This window comes from Pelmatolapia mariae, linkage group LG1 (assembly GCF_036321145.2).
Source record: "Pelmatolapia mariae isolate MD_Pm_ZW linkage group LG1, Pm_UMD_F_2, whole genome shotgun sequence".
Lineage (NCBI taxonomy): Eukaryota > Metazoa > Chordata > Actinopteri > Cichliformes > Cichlidae > Pelmatolapia > Pelmatolapia mariae.
This window is the reverse complement of record NC_086227.1, coordinates 30,682,277-30,709,745: the sequence shown is the minus strand read 5'-3', so window position 1 is coordinate 30,709,745 and position 27,469 is coordinate 30,682,277. Positions and strand designations below refer to the sequence as shown.

The 27,469-nt window shown below is 37.3% G+C and overlaps 1 protein-coding gene across 1 annotated transcript; it reads right to left on the bottom strand.

Moving 5' to 3' along the window:
- Window positions 1-1,466: 1,466 nt before the first annotated feature.
- chrnb4 (cholinergic receptor, nicotinic, beta 4 (neuronal)) lies at window positions 1,467-11,000 on the bottom strand. Its single transcript, XM_063465444.1, has 7 exons — window positions 10,902-11,000; window positions 7,090-7,235; window positions 6,154-6,198; window positions 5,818-5,927; window positions 4,467-5,344; window positions 4,291-4,373; window positions 1,467-1,786 (listed from the first exon to the last, which is right to left on the bottom strand). Exons 1-7 carry the CDS (start codon window positions 10,948-10,950, stop codon window positions 1,622-1,624), a joined length of 1,476 nt encoding a protein of 491 aa, XP_063321514.1. The 5' UTR covers window positions 10,951-11,000; the 3' UTR covers window positions 1,467-1,621.
- Between the last annotated feature and the right edge of the window lie 16,469 nt (window positions 11,001-27,469).

Sequence of the window (27,469 nt, the reverse complement as noted above, 5' to 3'; positions counted from 1 at the left end):
TTATAAACTAAATCAGTTTATTAAAAAAAACAGACTGAAGTTGAATTTAAGAATTCAAGAGTGGATTTTTGCCTTTTTGAGGACTGCAGTGTATTAAATCCTCTTGGGAGACACAAGCATTAAAATAAATACTCTGCTAAATATATTTGCATATACCAGTTATGTATCCTAATGACAAAAGACTGCTGACATAAGGCTTGGGAATGGTTGTTGAAAACAAAACTCCTGCAGTTTTTTTTGGTCTGAACCAGAAGAAATATTTTTTATGGATATGTGCCGTGGAATTGCAACATCCCGCTTCAATAATAAATGGAAGTTAACAGGCGCATGAAAAAAACAGTTAACCATTTGGAAAAACTGTAAACTAAGATTAAATAAAGCCAGTCGATCCATAAACACAGATGTTTATTGCTATCTCTTGATTTACATGCATGGCTCACAAAATACCCAAAGTCTGCAGAACCTTTAATGAGCACACTCAGCACTGTTTAGTGAGCTGTAAGCGTTGTGTGTCGTTTCGTTTGTGTGTTAGTGTAGGTTGTGTTTGTCTGCTTTGTTTTATTCCATTTATGTGTGTGCTTACAATTGCCCATCTGTAAAAATGAGCACTTATCAAAGATTTGGTGCTTTTAGTGTCAATGCGCAAATGAGCCTTCATATTACTGCAGCATGAAATAAACTAATTCTAGAGTATCTCTTTTCTCTCTTTTTTTTGTTTAGTTAGACCCTTGATATATATAAATGTAGGAGAAATAGTTACTAACAGTTACATGTCAGTGATATGGAATGGCTATGGAAAGTACTCAACCTTAAGACACTGCAATAAAGACCAGCTCTATAAGTTTTGTTGTGTCAGTATTTTTTGCCTTGTCTTGCTTTTTTTTTCTTTCTTTTTTTTTTTGCACTGAAAGTGAACAACTGTTTTATCTATATGATAAACCATCCTAACTGGCTCACCCTAATTGAACACATTGGCTCTGATCTTTATTACCAGCAGTACAGATTAAATAAGCACATTGGCAAAACCCTGACATCTTTAAGACTTTATAGGCAATTTCATGCATTTAATCAAACTAAAAGAGCACACAGCTCTTTATTGTATTTCAGTGACACAGTAACACAGATGACAGGTCACACTACATCTGAGAGCAGTCATATAGTATATTTATCATATTATGTATATTACTGCAACAGTTCAGCATACTTCAGTGCAGTGAAAGCTACACCCAGTCCAACTCTGCAGACATCCTTTGAAGAAACAGCAGTCTAACAGAAGCAACCTCAGTGTAATGATGCTGCATTTTAACCTATGCAAATGTAACTATTAAAATATTGAGTGATTTATTGTTTTAGGGCATATTGTTTTAAATACCATATGACAATAAGTGGCTTTTATTTATTTTGTACCATACCTTACATGTTTACAAGTACTTTATCGAAACCTCTGGGTAGGATTTGGCACAGACGACATTGTATCAGTGCTTCTGTTACCTGCCAACACAGTGCTAAGCAAAAACTAAGAATACATCAAAACTTTTACTAGCCTCTAATACATAATATTGTCCTAATAGCACAGTTTCTTATGAAAACCCTGAAGTAGCTCAATCTTTCTCTACGAGGATCAAATGCGGGGAATGTCCGAACTGGGCACATGGTTGGCAACAATCTGACTCTGGAAAAGAGGCTGGAGAAACAGGCCCAGGGTTCCCACCACACACACTATCACAAAGATCCACAGAAACAGACGATCCACTACCATGGCCACATACTTCCAGTCCTCTATAACCTGCAAAAACACAGAAATCAATAAAATAATTTCAGTTAGTCAATGTACATGTTTCTTCATGCAGATATTTTTTTAAAGTATAATATTGCAGAGCAGTAAGATTAATTAATACTGTTAGAACGTGTTGAAATATAGAAACCAAATGAAGACAATAAATAAAAAAGCAAATGCTTGTTAGTTTTAATGGGAACACATAATATTCTATAAAACATTTCTTCATGCATTTCATGGAACAAGGTATAACCCTTAAAGGATCAGTCTCCATACTGCTGCATTCTGTACATTGGAATATCTATTGACCCTTTCACCTCATCATCAGTGCTGTCCGTAGTGGTTTTTGAAACGAGCTATTTCTCATTCCTGGTTTCCTCCCTATTGATCTGTTATTGATTTGCTGGTATCTATTGATTTGTAAGAGAAAGTGAATGATAAAATCAAAATCTGCCTTCAGTTTGGTGAGTTACAGCCACTACTTAGAGTTAGTAGTTTTCCCTCCTACACCTCAAGCGTCCTGGAGTGTGAGGAAAATGTTATAATTTGAGTACAAATGGCTGTGACCCAGTTTATTGTGACCAGGCTACGCGCTGGCATCTGACACCTGATATATTATATATTTTTTTAAATCAACAACTAAAAAAACACAAACCACCTAATTAGTTCCATATTCTGTTTACCTCACCTAATGAATGAATTGAAGGTAGACTGCAATTAGCTTCACAATAAATGTGGTTGAAAGACTAACGTTATTTCCCCAGGCAAAACTGGTGATAGCAATAACGGCACTGTAGACAGATTGATGGTGATGATATTCCCACGTACAACAGAGGCCCATCAGGACCATCATATTATTCCAATAAAGAGAATAACAAATGCATGAGTCTTTCTATCACATGAAATCTAAGCATCCACTTCACATACACAGATTAGTATAAACTAAACTTATAAAGTTATATTTAGCTGCATGTAAATTCTGTGTCGTTTGTTCCATGAGTAACATGTATACGTGGACTGTCAGAAATGTCACCTTTATATCACTCTTTTTGTTAGTATTATAAACCCATGCTGTGAACAGATCAATATCTAAATAGGTTAGCTTAGTTAGTCAACAAATGGATTTCTGAGGTCTACGCCTGCATTATGATTTATGGTGTATATTTTTTTCACCTTTTTTACTCTCTTGATTAAGAATGTTTTGAAAAAAAGGACAATATAAAGCTCTTCTAGATGCTGACAGCAAAGCTGCTCAGCTGGTTATTAAATGCTGAAATATTAGCAGACTTGAAACAAAAACTCAACTCAGTTAAAAACATCACATTCCGTTGCACATCCACATCTGTCAAGTTTCTCCACAGGTTGCCTTGTCACTGTGTTGCACTGTTGTTGCTCGTGACATCTTTACAGCACAGAGCTTACAACCGATTGTCTCTTTTATGATATTAACATATGCAACCAGAGTAAACTTAAAAACTGCACCTTATTAGTAAATTTTTTTGTAGGTAGATATTTAAACTTTAGGGCCCAAGTTGTTTACTTCTGCTGCCACACTTTATGGTAAGCTAAGCTAATTGCCTTCTGGGTCCAGCCCAAATGTTAAACTCTGGGGATTTTAAAGAAAAATCTAATAAGATCCCAAATGCACAAGTTTAGAGCAAAAACTATGCTTACAGTCTGGACCAAAAAAAATTGGTCTCTGTCGCTGGCTAAGTTATGAGTCCATGACAAAGTATTTTCTGTATTTTTTTTAATAAGCTTAAGTTTATAAAGTTTGCATTCTAATGGGGGAGGCCTTTGAGTAACAGGTGGATTGCCAATACATACAATAACTGACAGCAGACGTCTGCTAGGCTTCACCTGAGTTAAGCTGAGACATTGAACTTGACCTTTTGTGTTAGAGCCTTGTTGATCCTTTTTAATTACACTATCATGACTCTCAGGGGCGGATCGTGGCTCAAGAGTTGGGAGTTCGCCTTGTAATCGGAAGGTTGCCGGTTCGAGCCCAGCTCGGACAGTCTCGGTCGTTGTGTCCTTGGGTAAGACACTTCACCCGTTGCCTGCTGGTGGTGGTCAGAGGGCCCGGTGGCGCCAGTGTCCGGCAGCCTCGCCTCTGTCAGTGCGCCCCAGGGTGGCTGTGGCTACAACGTAGCTTGCCATCACCAGTGTGTGAATGTGTGTGTGAATGGGTGAATGACTGGATATGTAAAGCGCTTTGGGGTCCTTAGGGACTAGAAAAGCGCTATATAAATACAGGCCATTTACCATTCAATTGTACAAGGAAAATATCTTTTTATATAAATGGTAAGACAGCTGTAGAACTGGCAAGTACTAAGCATGCTTATGCTTAATATTTTAAGGCTCACAGGGGACTGCACAATACACCCTCAAAAAGCAAACGAGTTATACTGTATACATACTGCTATAGTAATAAACATTAAAATAGCTACAGTCACTATATAGAATATGAAATAATAGCCAGGTTAAATTTGTGCTACAAAAAGTATACATACACTCTGATCATCATCATCTCCCATCATGTGCTCAGCCACAAAGCACACCCCATTCACTGCCTCCTGGATATCAGCAGCCCAGTCTGAGTTGTCCTTGTGTTGGAAGTCCTGGGTGGATGTGAAACTAGTGGGAAGGAAATCAGTAGAGCGCAGGTCTCCCTTCCTATAGGAGTGACTGTATCCTGCTGGAGGAGTTATATTTTTGTGTCCTGGTGTAGAGAAGGCAGAGTCTGAAGACAGCAGCGCAGAAGCTGACATGGTGATATCTGCCTTGGATGCAACTGGGTATCCCAAGCCCAAAATGTTTTTTTTAGCTCTTAAGCATCGATGCTGACGCAGTCTTTGGTGTGCAGATTTGTTATGAGGGCGCCTCATGAAGAGTAAGGCAGGCAATTTCTCAAGAAATATCAGCTTGACCCAAGAAGGCATGGTATGGGTGCTAGGAGAGCGGTGGTGCACGTTGAGCACGCACACACTGGTGATGATGGAGAAGGTCACCAGGACCATGGTGAACATCAGGTATTTGCCAATCAGGGGCACATCTAATGATGTTGGAGGAACAATCTTTGAGATTAAAAGCAGGAACACGGTGAGGGCCAGAAGTACAGAAATGCACAGGGTCATCTTCTCTCCACAGTCTGAAGGCAAGTAGAAGACTAGAATGGCCAAAGAGGTGATCAAAACACATGGAATGATGAGGTTTATCGTATAAAAAAGAGGCTTCCTCTTAATGATAAAGTCATATGTCAGATCCACATAAGTGGGATCCAGAGAGTTGACAGTCCGTCTCCCTGGCAGAGCTAAGATATCCCACTCTCCACTGGGAGTAAAATCATCCATACTAGCCATCTCAGACTTTAAGATCAGGTCAATCTCTGTATGGTCATATGTCCAAGATCTGAACTTGAGAGTGCAGTTCTGCTGGTCAAAGGGAAAATGTTTGACCTCGATTTTACAGGCGCTTTTATAGATAGCCGGAGGAAGCCAGTTGATGCTGCCGTTGAAAAGGACAATGACATTAGTGAACACCGTTACCTCATAGGTTCCATCAGCACTATGAGAACAAGAAGAAATAGAAAGAAAACAGCATATAAATTGCCCTTTAAAGCTATCATTGTCAAAATTGTAGAAGTTTACGGTAAAGCTATTTTTAATAATGTGTAATAGTGGCATTAATTATTTTTAATAAGAAGATCATTGTTAAAGATTCAGTTAATCACTAAAGCAAATGCAAAGACATTCATTAATGCAGACAGCCAGTAAATATATTGATAGAGGACAGAAACCAGGAGGGTGAAAACATGAAATATAACTTACTCTATGATATGACTGACTTTTCACTTTTTTTCATTTTATTTATTTATTTTACAATAACGCTGTTACAGTTCCATCCAAAATGTTTGATAAGGGCATCAGAGGATATTTACAAATATTTTACAAATTAATAATATCTTTTTTATTTAACACCAGCAATGTGCAGACAGAAACTCTCTTCAAAATACAAACTGAGAAGTCAGCTGAGCTTACTTGTTGTACAGGACAATATCCGGAAGCCACACATGTCTGGAGGGAATGCGCAGTTTGACAATACCTTCATACTGTGCAGGATCCCATGACAACCTGTAGTCTACCCAGTGCTGGAGAGACAGAGGGACCCAACCATTCAGTGCACTTTCCCAATAGCAGTTCATTTATAATTACATGCTACATTATCTGTAAATTATGTTTGGGACACAATTACAGAAGCGGTTTGTTCCACATAGAGAGAGAAAGAATGGATACGGATACGATTCAAGTTCAAGATGAAGGACATTTAACACACATTCTCACTCAGTACAAGACAAAATGCTTCATCACACCTACCTGAGTGAGCCAAACATTTGTGGTCATGATCTGTTCCCTTTCATTCTGAAAATGAAATATTAGGGGAAAATTACCTATATTGGTAATATACAAGTTTAAGACCCAGACACTGGCCCTAGAGAAGTAGGAACTCGTTTATGACATTTACTCTTTTTATATTTTTGTTTTATTTAATTAAAACATGAAAAGCCGGAAACCTATTGGGGTATATTAATATTTAAACAAAAACTGGAAATTATATGCTTCTGCAATTTTATTTAAAAAATTTAAAAAAAAGTCCTATACTGATTTGAGTCATGGTTGGACCTTCCTGTTTACTGTCATGTTTACTCTGGCATCTGGTTAAAAGTAACCTTAAAAAAAATAACTGCACTGAAACACTCCTTTCATCTCAGATTGCTTGTTAACACGTTTTTTGATTGCACTGTCATCAAACTGCCGTGACATACACTTCCAATAAAGTGACACCAAATGGTAATTACCCCAAGGGGTACAATGCAAACTCATAAACAGAAGCTGTGAATGAGCCTTGCTGCTTTAGTCTGCAGCTGGGAGGACCTTCCACTGTAAATCAGAGAAGAGCCTCTATCACTGTGGCCAAAACAGTTTTATGGCCCCTTTTAATCCAATGTGCTGAAGTTTCAATCTGGACATGACAGAGGCAGAGATCACAGCTGACCAGATCTATCCTCAGCTTCATCCATCCATTTAGAGCTATGGCTCTTCATCAGAGCTTGCTCTTTAATTAACTACTTCCTCAAAGCTTTTTTTTTTTTTGTCTCTTGCTGTGTGCTTTCTATTATCCGCCATCTTTCACACTTAATTTCTCTCTTTATATCCTGTTGTCTCACCATCACAAAATCTCTAACAGAAATATACATAGAAATATAAATAAGTATACACACTTCTTAACAATGGGCAAGAGTACACACTTACCACACTGATGAGCTGTGCCAGAGACACTTGCAGCTTTACTGTGACTCTCTCGGTTCTATTGACAGCTGGGCGAATGAGGGGATTGTAGCGATCTTTTCCCAGCAGCCAGTTCATGAGCCGCTCTTCGGAGTCAGCGCTGCTGCTACCTGGTGACATCACACTTTTCTTCAACATTTATGTACACACATCCACCTCATCTCTGTCCAGACAACTTAATCCCAATAAAATGGAGAGACTATTATTTCAAACAGAGATTGGAAAATAATCTTTAACAGCTTTAGATCAATAATAAAGAGGAATGAATGAGATCACATTTTTTAAAACATATATTTTATATAGATATATTACATTATAAATAATCTACAATATACAGTGTAATACACAAATCAGTTAAAGACAAAAATACCTTATTTAAATACAGCAGAAAAAATTAAGACTACATTGAACAAGGTAGTAGGAAATGGGCATTTTAGGTGAAAAGAGAGATTCATTTTTCTCTATTATTGTTGTGAATATCCAGTACTTTCAGTGTACAGTATTTAGAAACAAAACTTAAAAAAAAGTGTAAATCGAAAGATTTCTTTTAAAACTGTGTTAAAAGCTTGTATTTTTAAGTTTGTTAGGTTTCTATAAAACCTCACACATGAAAGCTACACTATTTAATGGGAAGTTGAAGATTAGGGATGTGATTGGTTTTGTGTTTTTAGTAAAAGCGCTTGAACTGATGGTGCCACAATACACAATCTACCACCCTGCCATGAACACACTTACTATATATATTGTTAGATACCTTCCAGCTTTAACACTAAATTTTGGTAAAAGAGAATACTCATCTAACCACACTCCTGTTTTTTGGGTTTTGTTGTTTTTGTTTGGTTTTTTGGTTTTTTTTGGATTAACATGACTTAAGTACTTGCTTAAACTCTGAAATTCTAAGCGAGATAAATGAGGATTGCTTCAGTCACACTGCTTGTTTAATTTTTAAGGAAGGTAGAATTACACATCTGTGGGTTTGCTTTAAGCAAACATGAAGCAAAAGCATAATTATTAACACCCAAATATGTAAACCAGGAAGTCTGGGGGTTACTGGAAATTACATAAAAATGTCACAAAGGCCCAAAAAGTCATTTCCAAAAAGGTAATTACATTTTGTAGAAGGGCAGATATTTTCACAGCATGTTAATAACTGTGCTTTTGTAACAGCTTTGCTTAAAGCAAACCACAAATGTGTATTTTAAGTAAAAATAAACTATGAATTCCAACACATGAACTCAGCCTCCACTCCTATTCCTGATAAATAATGTCTAAGTAAAGTGTGAAGGCAAGACTGATTAAAACAGATGGTCAGTTCTCTTCTGAAGCAAAACGGATACGTATAAGACTACCTCGTCTATTTTCTTTACTTGCAGCTGGTTATTGATGTCCCCACAAGGTTTGGAGTTGCTGACTTGACTTATGTGTGGCGAATGCTCTAGTAAAGCAAGACTTGTACTAATGTGCTCATTGAAGAAAACGTGTTACTTTTATCACTAACTACAAGGGCAAAATTCATGGTTCAAATAGTAAGTCTTTGCATTGATTTTTCATAAAATGTAGTCAGATATTAATAAAAGCCACAAAAATATATCTGCCTAAACTGATAGCTTACAATGGCTGGTAATTCATCGAACACACTGACTAATCATTAACATTCAGGGCTAGAAAAAGTATTTGCACTTCTGTGCTGATTACTTCTTCTAAGGCTTATTGGGAGTTCGGTTTTTCACAGCACAGAAGAGGCATTATAGAGATACACAAAGCTGGAAAGGCTACAAAAGCTGTTCTAAAGACCTGAGCATTCAGTTATTGACAGTTAGATAAATGGTCTACAAATGGTATTCTCCTTAGGAGATCCTAAGGAGCAAAGATCACACCAAATGTGAAATAACAGTAGCAGCAAAAAAATCAATAAAATACAGAAATCTGCACTCGAATGAAAGACTGCCACACTAGTCTCAAAATAATAAAAAACAGTTTTAAAACTTTACACCTCTTAACAAGATGGCAAACACGTATCTGGAAATTTAACTGAGACAATGTCACCAATGAGAGCAATGAGACAAAGTTTAAATTTTCTTCGGAGGAAAAAATGTGCACCACAATCATGGTGGAACACTTCATGATTTGGGATTTCCTTGTTATCCTGTTCCAGTTCAACATTTTTAGGTGAATGTCAGCAGTTCATGACCTGAAACTCAGTGTGGGTAATGCAACAGACAATGAGCCTAAAACAGAATGATGGGAAAAAAAAAATCCATATTTTGGAATAGTAAAATCAAAGTCCTGACCCGACCTTAATCCAACTGAGATGCTGAGGGCTGACCTAACAAGGGCTGTTAAAACATCCTAGAAATACAGCTGTACTAAACAGCATTGTAGTGACATATTGTCCAAAATTCCTCTCAAAAGTCTCATAAACAGGTACAGTAACATCTAATTAGGGTCATTTTCTGTTAACCTAAATTGCAAAGAAACAGATAGACCTGTAGAAAAGATTTAGGTATATGTCTCGTATAAAATTACTAATAAACAAGCTCACTTTTACACTTTTCTTATGCAATGTAATTCTAAGAATTAAGTATAAATTAATTGACTTTTATCCTGAAAATTCAGGAAGTCTCTTGCTGTTGTTACATGATGTGTTTAATAACTATACTGAGAGCACAAGGGTACATGGTTTATTAGTTTAGGCACTTTATGTGTAGCCAGTTCAGCAATCCTGATAATTTCAAACTTTTTCTTGCAGCTACATGTGATGATGGTGTGCGGTTTTAGAAACAGTATCCAGCTGTGTGTGTCATCATCAACTCACAGACTCCTGCAGCTTTGCGAGGTGTGGCGTAATATCAGTCTATCCCCCACAGGTCAGTGAATAATGCCATGACTGTGCCTTTATCAGACACTCGACCAAGATCCTATTCACCACAGCAGGACTTCAAAACCACCACTGAGCAGATGGTATGTGGTTCAAAGTTCTTGGAAGCCAGACTCAAACAAGTTCCCTCTTCCTCAGACCTAAAGACTGCTTGAGCCAGACCAACTGTAGGCAGCTGCTGTGAATAGCATCTAAAGTGTGTATGTGCATGCAGGTTTACTGTGGGAAATTAATAGTGTTGACGCTACACTGATTGAAAATGAGGTCAGGCATGTTAAACAAATTTGTAAGCTGTTTTGGAGTTGATAAAGGTCATTCGGTGCAGCACACCTTTAAAACCCATTATTTTACATTGTAATGGAGCTGGGGGGGAGCATTTTATTTCTAGGACACACTTGAAGAATTATCTCATAAATGCAATAATATAGCGCCAAATCCTGTAACATAAAGTGTGAACCAAAAATATTATATTCGCTAAATAATTGTTTCCCATAATTGTCTAATGTTATAATTGTTTAAAAAAAAAACAAAAAAAAAAACGAGCTTACCGCATGGATGGTACTGGTTGTGACCCCCCAAACCAGATATTTTAAAACAGATATTTTAAAACAGATATTTTAAGACAGATAGATAGATATTCATATTCATATTATATTTCAGCTACATTTAAAAATCTTAGCTATCTATGTCTTCTACAGAAATATTGGTTTTTAAAAAATAATTAAAAGGTGACTTGAAAATAGCCTAAACGAGCTTTTGGACAATAAAAGCATACATTCTTTTGTAGTTTCCTCAACAGGGAGATACATTTGGCGGTGACGCACACACAGTAGCAAATGTTAGAAATATTTGAAATTGCTACTTAAGTCACAGAAATGAAAGGGGAAAACACACTTACAATGAATCAAAGGCAGAAGATAAGCGAGGATCGAGAGTGCGCGACTCATGTTTACGGTACCATCTGGTCCGTCGTCAGTGATGAAGACTCAAAGCTGCGCTGTTCCGTAGCCGTGCTTTCGGACATGCCGGATTCTACAAGCGTGAGATGTAGTCACTTTATCATCACAGCGCGGGTGTCTCCTGTCATATCGTGGAGTTCTTTCGTAACAATCCAGCTTTGAAATCCACTAAAGCCCCCATTTGGCACCACATCGGCAACCAGGACTTTGCGCTCCGCCAAAAAGGAGCAACCTGCTCTAGTGCGCTGCTGCTCTCAGTCACTTGCAACTCATCCAGATCTCCTGTCCTGTGCCGCTGCCTGTAACCGATCTGTGATCAGTTACTTCAAGTTTACACCAGCTCTGGAGCGATTTCGGATAATAGGTAATTAGAGAGCAGTTATATTGAACCAGTAATGTCAGCATAACGACCCACATGTATTTATTTAATCTCTGTTTCGCCCGCGCCCTAATTAAAAGGCTCCATGTTAGTCAGTATCTCCGCGAACTACAGGAAAAACATACTCAAAGAAACCTTTTTTCATCTTTTAAAGATTAAAGCTTTTCCACAGATAGCAGCATGAGGGGGGAAAAGGCTGATTTCAGCATTCACACCTATGTGACTAACAGCACTAATCAAGCACCAGCCTCAGTAATATTTTCTCAAGCATCCAACTACAGATGTTGATATTTTGGACTTAATACTCTTCCAGACCCGCAACATAATTTGACAGTGTTGGTGTCTTGGGATCATTTGCTCACTGGCGACTGTGCGGAAGAAGACAGTAAATTATTCTCCGGTCCTGTATGTGAGATTTACTGAGGTGAGGTCCAGTCAGATCTGAAGCAATGCAATCTTAGCGTAGCAGATTTACAGTCACCAAGCTGCTTAAAGCCTCATTATAATGACCAGCAAAGGAACTGTATCAGGCATGAAGAACAGCCCAAGGACTCTCCGAGGATTATAAATTTAAAGTCCAAAGACTTCTGGACTGGATCAGTGCAAGCAGATCAATAGGGCCTGATTAGGTTTTGACCCTCTCTTGTTTTTATCAGGCTGACGTGGAGAGGGCCATGGACTGAAGAGTTTGTTCACTTGTTTTTATTAAATCATATGTTAGACCAAGTACACCAACTGTACATGCAGAAAATCAATGTTTTCTTAAATATCACACTTTTTACTCTGCACTGATACATTTCTGAAGTTTCACAATAGTGCTTTAGATTGCTATTTTTTCTGCGTTCATTTATTTCTGTATTATTACTGTTTCAATAGACAGAGACTTGAAACAGTGCACCCTTGATCTTTTGACTAAGTGTGAACTTAGAGATGAATTACTACACAGAGAGCATGTTAAATGCATAAATGATGGTCACTGTGATATAATAGCTACCATAGCAAGTTTCAAGTGTACAAGTGAAAGATTGTCTTTATAGTTAACGAAATTAACAAATAATAACAGCGGAGAGATAAAAATTAAATATTTTATCTTATTTTTATGTGATGAGGTTACGTTCATATTTAAATTAGCAGATATATCTTTGTGGAAATACACTACTTGGAAAGAAATTTTCTCTGATGTATATGAGCTATAAAATGTACATATGTATATATGTATATATGTATGTATATAACAGTTTAAAATATAAGTTTGTACTGTTTTACCTCAGTGAATCTTTGTCCTTTTGCTAAACATGTTTATAAAGTCAGACTCTTCAGGTGATCTTTTCACACTTTTCACAGTTTTTTCTTTGCTCTTGCTTTCACTGTGGACTATGCTGCCCTGAAATGCAGTGAGGAAAAGAAAGCTGGAATAAATAAAGGAGTTGAAATGAACTGGCAACATTTTATAAGCCATACCCTTGACCAACACATTTTCCGTGTCATATTTTTCTATTACATTCTCTTTTCATTACTACAGCTCACACTGTGGCATCAACGATTGAACTAAACAGACAGTTGTAATAGATGTAACACCCTGACTCCAACTTAAATTTGAACTCTGACTCTAGACGCTACTGTAGACTTTGATAGTGTATTTTTAATATGCAAGGGACTGCAGTACGTTCACGTCACAAAAATGAACCACGAGCCATTTCATTTTGCAAATGGCCAACACTTCATTATATTAAAAAGTGATGACAATTTACTGGGACACATTCTGAAATGCTCAATATTGATAATATAATTCCTAATTGGAGAGTAGGAAGGCTGTTTGGATACTGGATTTAAGCCAAGCTTCCCATCAATAATAGAATATCATCCATTATACTTGAATGGAAAGGAAGATAAATAAGTAATTCATTCCAAAATATTGTTTGCAGAAAGTAACACGGTTTTAGCACTATTCCAGGGTTTTCTTTACTTTTTAATTCAAGAAAAAAAGAAAGAAAAAAAGAAACTATGTTGTTGAGTACACAGAGTGAGTTCAGTTCAAAATGAATATACTGCTTAATATGCAAGTTTCATTAAGTAGCTTAGAAGTCTGCATAGATGCAAATTTCACACAATAAATGATCTTTTGCACTTGGTTAAACACGTCAGAATAAATAAAAGAAATTGTAACAACTTTTTAATTTGTTTGATGTCAATTTCAGTCCTGGTCCAGTTTCTCAGAAGGTCTACTAAACAACAATATGTTTGCACATGTCACACCTTATGTGATGCAGGCATATAGACTATATGTGGAAACCAAGTGAGATGTTGGCAGCTCCTTTTTACTAACTCCAATGATGAGGCCCTGGGGGGAAATCCTCTCTGGTGGTTGTGAGTCATTAAGTGCAAGGATTTCTTTTACTTCAGAAAGCTAAAACATTTCAGTGGTTTAAATGCCACTAAGTAAAAGCCCAACCACAAAGAAAATAGCTTTGCCATTATACAATTCACTGCTTTAGCATTTGAACAAAAGTATACTTCTGAGATTTTTGTTCACATATTCTTTTTTAGGCACGCTAGTGACATGATTGTTTTAATGAGATATTTTCATAGCTAACAAAATGATTATTTTGGCACAAAAAAACATTCTAATTTATGACCAACATTCCTAGAGGTACTTCTGTGTTTTCTACTAAAATATATGGTAAACAAATACAGCAGCATAAGTATGTTAGCATTGTTGCTGTTAGCAGGGGTAAAAATATTTGGCAAGAAGAGCCTGTTACGATCTGGCCCGGAACGACTCCAAAGAGTTCCTAACAATGCTGCTAGAGCCTGATCTTAAACAGGTAATAAAGGCAGTAATTAGACACAGGCTTGCAGGATTATGTAGCCTGAATTTTTACCTGGACATCGCATTCGCTTTGAAATGCATTTGTTGTTAACTTTGCTTTGGATTTATGATAAATCTCAAAGAAGTATTGCATGTATGTCTTCATTAGAATATGAATTAATGACAGTGTGTGGGACTGTAGCCTAGGGTGTATAGAAGTGTTAACTGGTAAATTTGTTACAATTCAGGCCATACTATGTTGTAATGTGGAAGTACTAAAATGACTAGTGTAACAAATTGCTTTCTCTGGAGAGTAATTAAATAGATCAGAAAATTGGGATCCAAGAAAATCTGAGGGGTTTACATTAGTGTGGAGTTTAAAAGAAATTAGTAGAATAAATAAATAAGTATTACAGGTAATCAGCACTTTTAACACTTCACTGGTTATTCATGACTGGTTCGACCATTTTAGGAAAGTCATTAAACAGATAAAGATGAAGTAGCTTTTGACTCATTTTACATGGGCTTTGGGCACAAATTCTCCATTGGCATCGAAAGAAAAAGAGCTCAGGAATCCCTAAGCTTTGAACTTGGTTTTATAACTACAGCCTCGTGTTTTCCTAACGTTATACAGAAGGTAAGCATTTAAGATTTTAGATTAAAGATGCAAAATAAAAACAAGTAAATTAAAATAAAGCTTCCCTCTGACACGGTTGTGTCTGCGATATTAAAATGTAATATGAGCTCTGTGAGCCCCGCGACAGGTCGACAGTGAATATGTTGACACATCAGCAAACAGTAAGTGTATGTGAGTGAGAGACTTTCTGTGTGCCAGGGAAGCGTGATGGAAGAGAAATGCCTAATCAAAGAATTGCTGCTGTTGCAGTACCATGTTGCTCCACTGCAATCCCACTCCGTAAGGGATATATATCAAGCAGGCAGTTCATTACCTGGAGTGCTTGGCTCCTCTACCAGAGTCTCAGCTTCATGTGAGGATATCGATTAACCACCTTCTTTGCCCTCAAAGGGATCAGCTCATCTGCATCTGCAAGGTGTTTTGGTGTTATGCTAATCTATGAATAAAGTTGAGTTTTTGGCCTGTCTGTTTGTGGCGGTCAGCATTTGTGCATGCAGATATCTACACCGCATTTATGTAGATACACAAGTATCTTTATAAATGTATCAGAGGATGACATCATGCTATCATGCATCTTTCATTACACTTGCCATATCTTTGGTGTATATTCCACAATATTGCTGGATTAAACAAATACTTCCAGTCTAAAGTGAAAACCTAAATCCCCCTTCAAAAAGTACTTAAGCCTCTTTTCCACTAGTAGCTACTCGGCTCGAGTTGACTCGACTCTACTTAGTTTCAGTTGTTTTCCATTACAGCTGAGTACCACGTAATGGGGTCATTATAGCAGTGTGGTCGAAAATGGTTCTATGTCCATTTTATGCGACACAAACACTACACAACAAAGGAGGACATCGAGGCGATGGTATAACTGCTGCTCAGTCTATGGCTTTTTGTCAGACCTGGGAAACATGGTGTTGGTTTGTGTGTAGCCATTTTCCTTGTTGCTTGGTTTCAAAAATGGCAGTATTGATTTTTCTGAAGGAGTCGCTGTCTGACTCATCGAGTGATGCCATCGATGGTGGCATGCAGTCTGCTGACATCGCATCTTCAGATCGACTCAGCTCACTTGGACCAAACAGGTACTAAAAAAGTGCCTTGTAACAGGTACTAATGGGGTACTAATGGAAAACCCCAAAAACCAAGTCAAGTTCAGTGAATCCGGGTAGGTACTAGTGGAGAAGGGCTATTAGTGAACAAAGTTGTAAAAAGTGAAGTATATTAAGTAAAATTTTGTGGAATTAAACCTAATAATAGTAAATAATACTCACATTTGAAGTCTGGGTATTATTTTCTCCAAATATTTATTAACATGCAAAACATATGATCATGCAGATCAAAGTAGTGCAAACAAAACATTTGAAGGAGGTCACAAATCCTCTAAGGATGAGTGAGGAAAGGCGTCTAGTGTAAAAATCTGTCAACTCAAACATGCAGAGCTACCCGATGTAGGTAGGACACAACTGAAAGTAGCTTTTGACTAGTTTTGCATTTAATAAATAAATAGCACTTTGACAGGAACCCAACTAAAATCTTTGGTCAATCGGATGAACTTCAGTTTTACTTAACTGTAGATTTACTTCCTATATTTGTGCAAATATTACTGCAAGTATTCTTATGGGGTTTTTTTTTTTACATGCCAGTCATTAAAATTCGAGAGTGGCCACTGGCATGCCTTTAGTGTTTAGAAATTTTTCTTGGCCTGAACCACTGAAAAACCACAAAATAATTCTGTGTGGAAGCAAATACCTACCACACACTGACCACGAAATTAATTACTTATTGATACATCCTGCTATCATATCATTAGAGTGCAGGTATTTCAAAAATTACAGTCAGTTCATCAGAGGGTGATGGTACATTAGGTAAAACATGCTATATTTAATACTGATTCTGGTAGATGACCATATTTTGCACATGCCCTATGTCTAGTTTTCTTTTTTCCAAGAAAGCAAATAAAAAATATAGATTTAGAGAAAGAGGAAATTGATGCAAAACATGGCAAGTATGAGGGCTTATCTCAGCAGTCCATATCTATTTTGTCAGACAGAGCAGTTATTAATGAACAGCCTCTGGAAAAGACAGATTAGCCTGTTCATTAACTTATTCTGCTTCTCAGTGACAGGCTAGAAGATGAGGCCACTGTGATGGCCACTGACTCATACAGCAGGAGAGAAGAAGATAAATGGTTTTAGGTGACACGAACAGATAGAACAGGACTTAATATGTACTCTACATTGCTGTCTTTTTTTCCCACAGAGCCCCACAAATCCTGACTGGATCGATTGGTCTAGGCCATCTCTGATCTCCACTTGCGCCCCTGATTTAGAGGTGGCCTTCCCCTGATGTCCACAGTCAAGGAGCTTGTGTGGTCGTTTTAGCCTTCACCAAAGTGGAATGAAAGCTGAAAGGCTTCCTTAACAAATTGTATGTCGCAAATTATTACTGAACCTGACAGATCTGGATGTGTGGTTGTTAAGCTGAAATAAATTACAGCTTCTTTTTTTTTTTGGTGATCTTTAGACAGAAAATATAAAAACCAAAAGCAAAAATAAAGAGAAGAAAAGGCACAGAATCGTAATATAGAATCACATGTTCACCCAACATACAGAGTTATATATTTATCTGACTATACAAATATGTCAACATTTGTGTGTCTCCCTGTTTGTAATTTAAATGACAAAACACCTAGATGGGTCTCCACTCTTAAGAAAACTGTAAAATTGATCTCATTTGTCAGTGTGAGATCACATAGGATGGCACTATTCACTGACATGCATCCCTACAATCACAGCTGACTGGAATCAATTCTTTCTGCCCTGGATGAGATCTTAATGCGTTTAGAAAGGTGTGTCTGAAAGCTCCCAGACAAGAGCCCAGTCGAACCAAAGTCATGCAAATCTGCAAGACTGTTGGTAAAGCTTTTCTTCTGTTTCCTCACAAACAAAAGTCGCATGTTAGGAATAAAAAATGCATAGGAAACTGATCAGAAATACTGTAAACTGATAAAGATTGACTTACTGAAATACCAAGGTCATCACTGCATAACATTAGCTGACAGAGGAATCGTGATTACCACATAAACTACATGTTATCAGGCATTTAATGAGTGGTTAGAAAGTCATGGAGAGAGAAAATATATGAAACTACAGAATTATAAAATAAGGTCAAATATTGGACATAATTTACAGAAAACCTAGTGCTAACATTCTCTCTTTTAAAAAATTAGACCCAAATTATGCAGCAAAGAGAAGAACAGCAATATCAGCCACTCAATCAACAATGTGTCTTTGAGTAAAACCTAGTCCTGGTTTTCTTTAAATCTCTTAGCTCATTTTGCAAATAAAATTTCTGCCTGTCATTGATATTATAGCATACAAAAATCCTGATGCAAAATTCAATCACCTGAACTAATTTATGTTGAACAGGAAGAGCAGGAGACATTGGCCCTGACTAGATATAATTATGATGGAGTGGGGCATCTCTAGTGTTATGGACCATGGAAGCTAAAGCCATCTCCTGGGGCTCATAGTAGGGTCAGAGTTGCAGAGATTTAATCAGTGCCTATCAGTGGTGGATGTGGAAATGACCCGCCTTGTGAGATGGGTAATATACCACTATGAGAGTGGTCCCTATGGGAGGATACATTTTAGGAGGACAAGATTAAGTCCAGTGTCAGATGAGGTAAAAAACCGAACATAGAAACAAAAAAACTCCTTATCAGTTAGTTAAACACAATGGGAAAAATACAATTCTCAAAAAAGAGAGATGACTTTTGCACATGTTATCCAAAATTATATTTTTAATCATGACTGTCAGGACACTTAACTCTCAAAATTTGGATCTATGTAAATCCATCACTATAGCCACCATAAAACACCACAGTCACTAAAACAGACAGCTCAAGTAATACGAACTACCTGGAAACTTAATTATATAATGAACAGTTGACTAATTTTACAGATGTGTATATGACTGGTGCTTTCGTGACACAGTTTTATCCTTTTAGCTGTTACTCGGTGGATATGTCGGGTTAATGACGTCTGTACATTTGGTCAGGATTACGTCTCTGTGATTCAATTAAGTGTCTGGGTTGCCATCAAATCAACTCTTCAGGGAGACGGCTGAGAGGATGACGCCTCTCAGCTTCAGGTCATCCATGGTACCCAGGAGACCACAGAGGCCCTCATCACTGCAGAGATCTCATCCTAAGGGGCTGGATTCAGATGATGAAGTGACTGATTGCTGCATGTCTGTCTGGACTGGCTGCTAATGAGGCAGGGCAGAGATAATCAACTAACCACAGGCAGCATGGCTGGTAGTAACTCCAAAATAAGTGAAACAGATTGAATGTGAAGGTGCATTTCCCACATGGAAATCCAACCATCCATCAATTACCTGAAAGCAAATACCCTCAGGTTGGAGAGGATAATTGTTATTGGTGGACTGGCTCTCGAGTGTAGATGCTTTACTCCTGTGTGTGTCTTGTATATTACACCACTATAATTTTGTAACTTTTGGACTAAAACATCTTTTGTCGAAAATGGTATATGGAGAGATATTTGTCACTGCAAATAAGGCAAGCACTGATTGTGTAAAAATTGTGTAAATATTTTACACAATCGTATTTATAAAAATAAAAGATCAAAGACACTTTTTCGGAATATCAATAATGATATTTCTTTCTTTTTTTTTGCATATATGAACTTCTACTGCATTAGATAACCATTGTATAATTCAATTCAATTCAATACCTTTTTTACAGCAGAGTGCACCAAATACAGCACCAAATCACAACAACAGTCGCCTCAAGGCGCTTTATATTGCAAGGTAGACCTTACTATAATACAAACAGAGAAAAACCCAACAATGATATGAGCAAACACTTTGGCGACCGTGGGAAGGAAAAACTCCCTTTTAACAGGAAGAAACCTCCAGCAGAACCAGGTTCAGGGAGGGACGGCCATCTGCCAAGAACAGTTAGGATGAGAGAAGGAAGACAGGATAAAAGACATACTGTGGACGTCATAAGGCTACAGACACAAGCCAGCTAGCTTAGCACAAAGATGCATTATCCTTAGTTTGATCATTTTAAGCCTATCATTGCATCTTAATATTAAAATTAAATTAAAATTATTTGTAATAATTTAAATAATTTCTTTCTCCTCATTTACAATATGGTAATTGATTTGTGGAAGCAGATTAAATTAACATTAACAGGTTACCTGTCCTGTGGTTTTCCATAAACATTAGATACAGTCAGCTACAGCAGTTTCTTTATTTACTATAAAATCTTCTGTGCACCTAAACACAATCTGACAATGCTGAAAAGTTGGTCTTGTCAGTTTTGACTCCATCTAATCTCTCTGGCTATTGTCTCTGCACTGGTGAGCACTACAGAGAGGTTACTGACTGGGCCACAGGTAGAGGTAAATTGGATGTCACAGCTCACAGGAATCCAGATGGTATGTTGCTCCCCTTGAGACCCTCTACTTGTTCAGGATTCCACTGTGATCAGAATCATTGGTGGAAAATGTTATCTGCCACATACAGCTTCTCAGCACAGCCACCATATGTCTCCACCTTTTCTCATTGTATGATATGACTCCTGCCATACTCACAGGATAGGCAAGCAGATGGAATACATAGAAACTTTTTAGATTGAACTGTTCTTTAGTTACACTACTTTAGTCTGCAAAACTAAACTCCATATCTTTATTCATACAGAGTTAAGCTGGCAGAAATACTGTACATGCTGAGTAAGATTTAAAAAAAATATATGGTTGCAACAGGGTTTATGCCATCAGTCACTGTGTGTTTGTGTTTTCCACAAATCATTAGTTATAAGTTTTGTATCTCATTGCACTCGCTCCCAGTGGGTAAATAGTACTGGCAGCTGTGCCAGTAGACTGTTGAGTTTAGGATTCCACATAAATGTAACTGCAATGTTTTGCCTAAATAATTACAAACCCAGGAATTCTCCTCGCTACCATTTGGTGATGTTGAGAAGAGCAAAAGTCAATTTTAGCAGTAAGAAAACTGGATCAGAAGCCAGGTCCTAGAAGATGGTCATCTGCCTCAGCTGGTGGGGATGATGGAAAAGGAAAGACAAAAAATGAGAGCATAAAGAAACAACAAATAATATAAAGTGACCATAACCACATCCACACAATGTGACAAAAGGAAAAGTAATGTCATCATAAAATAAGGCACTCAAAGTGCTGCATCTAGCTGAAGAAAAGAAAATTAGTAGAAATGGTGAGGTGACAAATCAAATGTGATGCTGAAAGAGAAGTGTAAACCCATAAATACATTTCCTCATTGCTGGTAAATCTATGAGTAAAGTGGTCATGGCTGCTAGATTATCTGGTTCAGAAGGTTCTGCAATTCTGCAATTCAGAGAGGAGGATTTAGACAAAGACATATTATCCAGATAAAAGTGAAAATTCCTGGTTTAGTTCCACAAAGATCAGAAAGGCTTGGTGGATTAACATCACACTCTTGGTAATACAGAATAAATAAGGCATCCTGACTGACATAACCAGATATTTAACTTTTGACCTCTTTTCAGTGGCAGTTCAGCTGAAGGATAGTTGAAACAGCAAGTGTGGCTTAACTGAAGCTGAGTGACAACTCTGGCCAGAACTAAGTAAGTGCTGCTCTCTGGCTGCATGTGCCTTCCATTTTAGGCCTGTTGCCCAGGGCCAGACGAGATATGATTTACATGATATTTGTACTCTTAGCTAATTGATTTAAGCTGGGCTTCTTTCCCCCATTGTCAATCTATAGGGCCTTTCACTGGCCTTGTAAACTGTATTAGCATTGGGATGGATAAATTAGCAATGGTGCACTCATTTATGAGACCCCTGTCACCTAACCCCTTTGCCTCTTGCCAAAGCAGCAGTACCCAAGAAAGTAAACAGACTTTGGCCTGAATGTGATTATGCTGCTGTTTACTTAGTTAGACCATGTGAGGAACAACAGACCCCACTGAGCAGCAATGCTCCACAGATCGCTTTTATCAAATTAGACTGGTACAACCCACTCCATTTATCCATTACATTGTAAAACTTATCAAAAAAACATGACTTTACAAAATGCTAGGAAAGCCAACACTTTTTCTTTGCATTAGCTGGACTGACAACAATGTTTACCTCAAAAAAGCTCTTTAATTCTTAACCACATGGCTATTCTTTACCCTGCAATAATTTATGCAAAACAGAAAGCTTTTCTCCTGATTTCAAAATGAACACAAACTATTATAGCTGCTATGTGCCATATTATTGGAATAGTGATAATGCTGTTACCATGTTTGTTAATTTCCTTGAAAGTGACCTTTTTTGTAAATGTGATCATAATCAATGAATTACCACATTTGATTTTATTAAATTTACAGTGTCAAACCTGTACATGTGACGTAAACTACAGGTGAAACTTTTTCACTGATGAATTGCTCCAAGGCGTTTGTTGATACCGCTGCAGTTCAAGGTGACATTTGCTCTTTATTCATTACTATTTGGGAGTAATGGCCCTCTCTAGACTCATTGGAGAGACACTTAAACTGACTAAGACCTATGGAAGTAATTATGTTTTGGAGGATACTGGTGTAAAACTTATATCGATAGAGTTAGTATAATACATTTCACAGTTAATCTACAAAATACACAAAATTCCTCTTCTAACATATCTTTATTTCTTTATTTCCTCATATCAATAAAAGAAAAATCACATGGGAGAAATGCTCTTTAAGGTGTGATTCATCTTTCTCCCCATGGCTAAAACTGTTGAGTAGATTTTCAGTGCAATATGGAATAAAGGAGTTTAGATTTTTCACCAAAATGATTTCTAGTGTTCTCCTTTGTGCATTACAGTATATATTATATCACATTTATTGCTGTCTCCTTGAATCAGTATTTCAATTTATTTTCCAGGAAGTCTTTGCAGTGCTCTTGCAGGGTCTTACAAAAACCTCTGCGAAAATTTATCATGATCCTCTTAGAGGACAATTTCTCAAGATACTTGCCACGATCCAGAGAAAAACTTCCTTTAAATACTGGAAATAAAGTTAGAGGGCTTTGCACAAGTTCCTGCCTTTAGTACAATCACTTCTGTTATTAAAGAGAATTAGCTGATGTTCTTATCCTCTTTTTTTTAAATTTGATGTTTTGGTTAGCGGCTGTTTGATCGAGCTATTTCCTTACAAGTGTCAGTCCATCCAGTTCCTTGTTATAACCTAATGATTAAGTGTTCCAAATACATTTCTCCACTTAAACATTGAAAAGCAATGAAGTGAAGTGTAAACAGGTATTAAGAAGATAGCAATGTCTGCTATCAGGTTGATCTCAGAAAATATAGACTGTAAAATGACAAAGTTGTAATTAGGGGTCCACTGTACAGTACTACCATCAACATACTGACCTTAATTAAACTTAGACTATACAAACTTCTACAAGAAACTAAATTTATCTGCAAAGGGAGCAATACCTGAGACATAGAAAACAATACTCTTTAGCCAATCATAAGCAGCACCTCTCCCTTTTTCATAAAATCTCTGAAACATCTATAAGCCAGCAAAAGAGATCAGACATGTGCATTCTGAGTGAATCCAATGGTGGCTGCTGTCCAGGATTGAATGGAAAAAATAATCATTCTCTGCAATTAAATTGGAATGTCTCTAAGTTGCGAGGATAATGCAAGGACATACAAACACTTATGAGGACTCTGCGTCCTGGATGTGAACTTCCATCTCAGCCCCTGCTCATATACTCTCTGCTCCCCAGAGGAAAATTGTATATTGCTCCTCCTCAGTGAGAATGGTGCTGTCTCCTCTGACAAACAGCCCTGCCGTATGTGGTGAATCAGCAGCAGAAGTGGATGAGGAATTGCATCCGTGATCCAAAGCTGAACATCCAAACGCCACCAATTTCCCACAATACACTGTTTAACAGCATGGTGGCTTAGATGCAGATGTCTGCTTTTAGCAACGATGTAGATTATAAATGACGTTAAATTATGTGTCACAATATACAATTTAATATACAATTTAAATCTGTGTGAAGTTCTATTGACAAGCCAGGCATTTAAATTTTAATGAAAAAGATGTTACAAACTGACAACACAAAACAAGTTGTAAGAGGACAAATGGAAACAAATAGTAACAGTCATTAATTGACATCTTGTAATGAAGTCTGAGGCCAAGCTGAAAAAGTAGGTTTTTTGACCCTTCATGCTGCCCTTTTTGACACCAGTTCTTGTTTTGCTCATACAGAAATAATAAAAAATGTGAATGGTGGGAGATGATTTGTTTTTGCTGTCTGGGGTGGAATGAGGTGACAAGGCATGCTTTTAATTAACTTTCGTCTTGTGCAGATGGAGGACAGAAGAGTGGGATAAATCACAGAGGACAACAGCAATCTGCCCCTTTATTAGAGCGTACACAGACGAGCTCAGACTAACCACACATCAGCTGCTCAGTCATAAAACAAGGCTGAAAAGACAATCAGGATTAAGCTAAACATATTTTTTTTTCGTTTGTTTACCCTTGACAAGCTTAGTGCTTGGTTTGTGACATTTTTTTTTTTTGACTGCGTGCTCCGCCAAAATAGTTTTTATGTGTACTCGGCCCAATTCCTAAACAACACTGTGGTCGACATTTCATTTCTTATTTGACCATCACCTTCTCCTTCAGTTGTTTGTCCTCTTTACCAGTGAAATGGATGTAAGACCCTGCACCTATGAAAAACAGAAAGAAACATGATGTTTTTCCATTGAAATAATTGACAGCATTGTATGTTTTACTATAAAATTTAATTTAGTATTCATAAAAATTTAACAGAAGGAAAAAAATTACTGTAATTTATCAAAAAGCTTGGATTCAATATTTGGATCTGCCATATTTATATTTTTTCTCTGGTTTAATTCAATTCAATTCAATTCAATTCAATTTTATTTATACAGCGCCAAATCACAACAAAAGTCGCCTCAAGGCGCTTTATATTGTACAGTAGATCGCACAATAATAAATACAGAGAAAAACCCAACAATCATATCATATGACCCCCTATGAGCAAGCACTTTGGCGACAGTGGGAAGGAAAAACTCCCTTTTAACAGGAAGAAACCTCCGGCAGAACCAGGCTCAGGGAGGGGCGGCCATCTGCTACGACCGGTTGGGGTGAAAGAAGGAAAACAGGATGAAAGACATGCTGTGGACGAGAGACAGAGATTAATAACAGATATGATTCGATGCAGAGAGGTCTATTAACACATAGTGAGTGAGAAGGTGACTGGAAAGGAAAAACTCAATGCATCATGGGAATCCCCGGCAGCCTATGTCTATTGCAGCATAACTAAGGGAGGATTCAGGGTCACCTGGTCCAGCCCTAACTATATGCTTTAGCAAAAAGGAAAGTTTTAAGCCTAATCTTAAAAGTAGAGATAGTGTCTGTCTCCCGAATCCAAACTGGAAGCTGGTTCCACAGAAGAGGGGCCTGAAAACTGAAGGCTCTCCCTCCCATTCTACTTTTAAATACTCTAGGAACAGCAAGTAAGCCTGCAGAGCGAGAGCGAAGTGCTCTAATAGGGTGATATGGTACTACAAGGTCATTAAGATAAGATGGGGCCTGATTATTTAAGACCTTGTAAGTGAGGAGCAGGATTTTGAATTCAATTCTGGATTTAACAGGAAGCCAATGAAGAGAAGCCAAGACAGGAGAAATATGCTCTCTCTTTCTAGTCCCTGTCAGTACTCTTGCTGCAGCATTTTGGATTAACTGAAGACTTTTCAGCGAGTTTTTAGGACATCCTGATAATAACGAATTACAGTAGTCCAGCCTGGAAGTAATGAAGGCATGAACTAGTTTTTCAGCATCACTCTGAGACAGGATATTTCTAATTTTAGAGATGTTGCGCAAATGGAAGAAAGCGGTCTTACATATTTGTTTAATATGTGCCTTGAAGGACATGTCCTGGTCAAAAATGACTCCAAGGTTCCTCACAGCATTACTGGAGGCCAAGGTAATGCCATCCAGAGTAAGAATCTGGTTAGATACCATATTTCTAAGATTTTCAGGGCCGAGTACAATAACCTCAGTTCTATCTGAATTAAGAAGCAGGAAGTTAGCGGCCATCCAGGTCTTTATGTCTTTAAGACATTCCTGCAGTTTAACTAATTGGTGTGTGTTACCTGGCTTCATGGATAGATAGAGCTGCGTATCATCTGCATAGCAGTGGAAATTTATGCTATGTCTTCTAATGATGCTGCCTAGGGGAAGCATGTATAATGTAAATAGAATTGGTCCTAGCACTGAACCCTGTGGAACACCATAATTGACCTTAGTGGGTGAAGAGGACTCTCCATTTACATGAACAAATTGGAGTCTATTAGATAGATATGATACAAACCACTGCAGTGCAGTACCTGTAATACCTACAGCATGTTCTAATCGCTCTAATAAGATATTATGGTCAACAGTATCGAACGCAGCAACTAGAAACTTTTCATGTTTCTAGTTGGAGCTTTGTGTGTATATGTCCTGTGCTTCTCTCCCTGTGTCTCCCCCATTTAACTTTTCTTTATAGTTACATCTTGTTTAATTTTGTTAATGACTTGCTTTTTGTTTTGTTATGTGTTCAGGTTCTGTTTTTTTTTTTTTAATCACCTGTGCCTAATTAACCCTGTATATAAATCTATCTCTCTATATAATCTTGTCTCTCACTTTGTTTACCCGTCAGTGTGCTCCACATCATTGTCACCTGTGTCCATTCTGGCTGCTGTGTTTGGAATTATTTGTCTTGAGTGTTTTTGCTCCTATATTATTGGTAAGTTATTAGTTTTCAATAAACTTTGCAACTTTATTGGCTATATTCATATACTCCTTTTAAACAATGCGTGATGTTCAATCTCTCCAATGCTGATGTTATGAGTTTAGTTAGCATAGGTTAGATAGTTTCAAAATTAACTTAGAAATAAATTAAGTCGTTTGACTAGGTCTAAGTTTAAGACATATGAAAATGTTGAGAAGTAACCTTTAAAACACAACACTTTCATCGCATACTTAATGGAAATAAATTACACTTTTTAAGACATATAAATGGGTATAGATATTATAAAATGTGTTTTAAAATGTATTTGCAGGTAAAACTGAGCTTACTACCCTTTTTGCCTGAAGCTTTTTATATAATGTGGTTTATCCTACAGGAACCTGCAATCATTCTCTTTATATTTTATTGCAATTACAGTGAATTATTTTGCTTTTTCCAACTCATTCAACCTATCTAATTTCATATCTGGACATGGACTGCAATACAATTATCTCAATGGGGAACCTGCATAATCAGCTAAACTGTTGTGACCTCTGAATAAATTACAACAGTACCCTACCATGAGAGTCATATCATATCTCAAAAAACAAAGCAGCACAAACAGAACAAAAGGGAGGTGGCCATTTTCCCTGACTTATTCACACAATCACTCTTTAATGCCTGTGCTTTAAAAACAAAACAAAACAAAACAAGAAAGAGTGGCGTCAGAATGAGAAGGGCGCACCATATTGTGTTCGTAACACCTGCCCATAAAATATGGTAGTACCTCCAGTCTAGCTGCCACAAAACCTGCAAAATAAATTATGTTTGCTAGAGTGGAACCTTGACCTTTCCTGAGGAACCATTGCATTAACATTGCC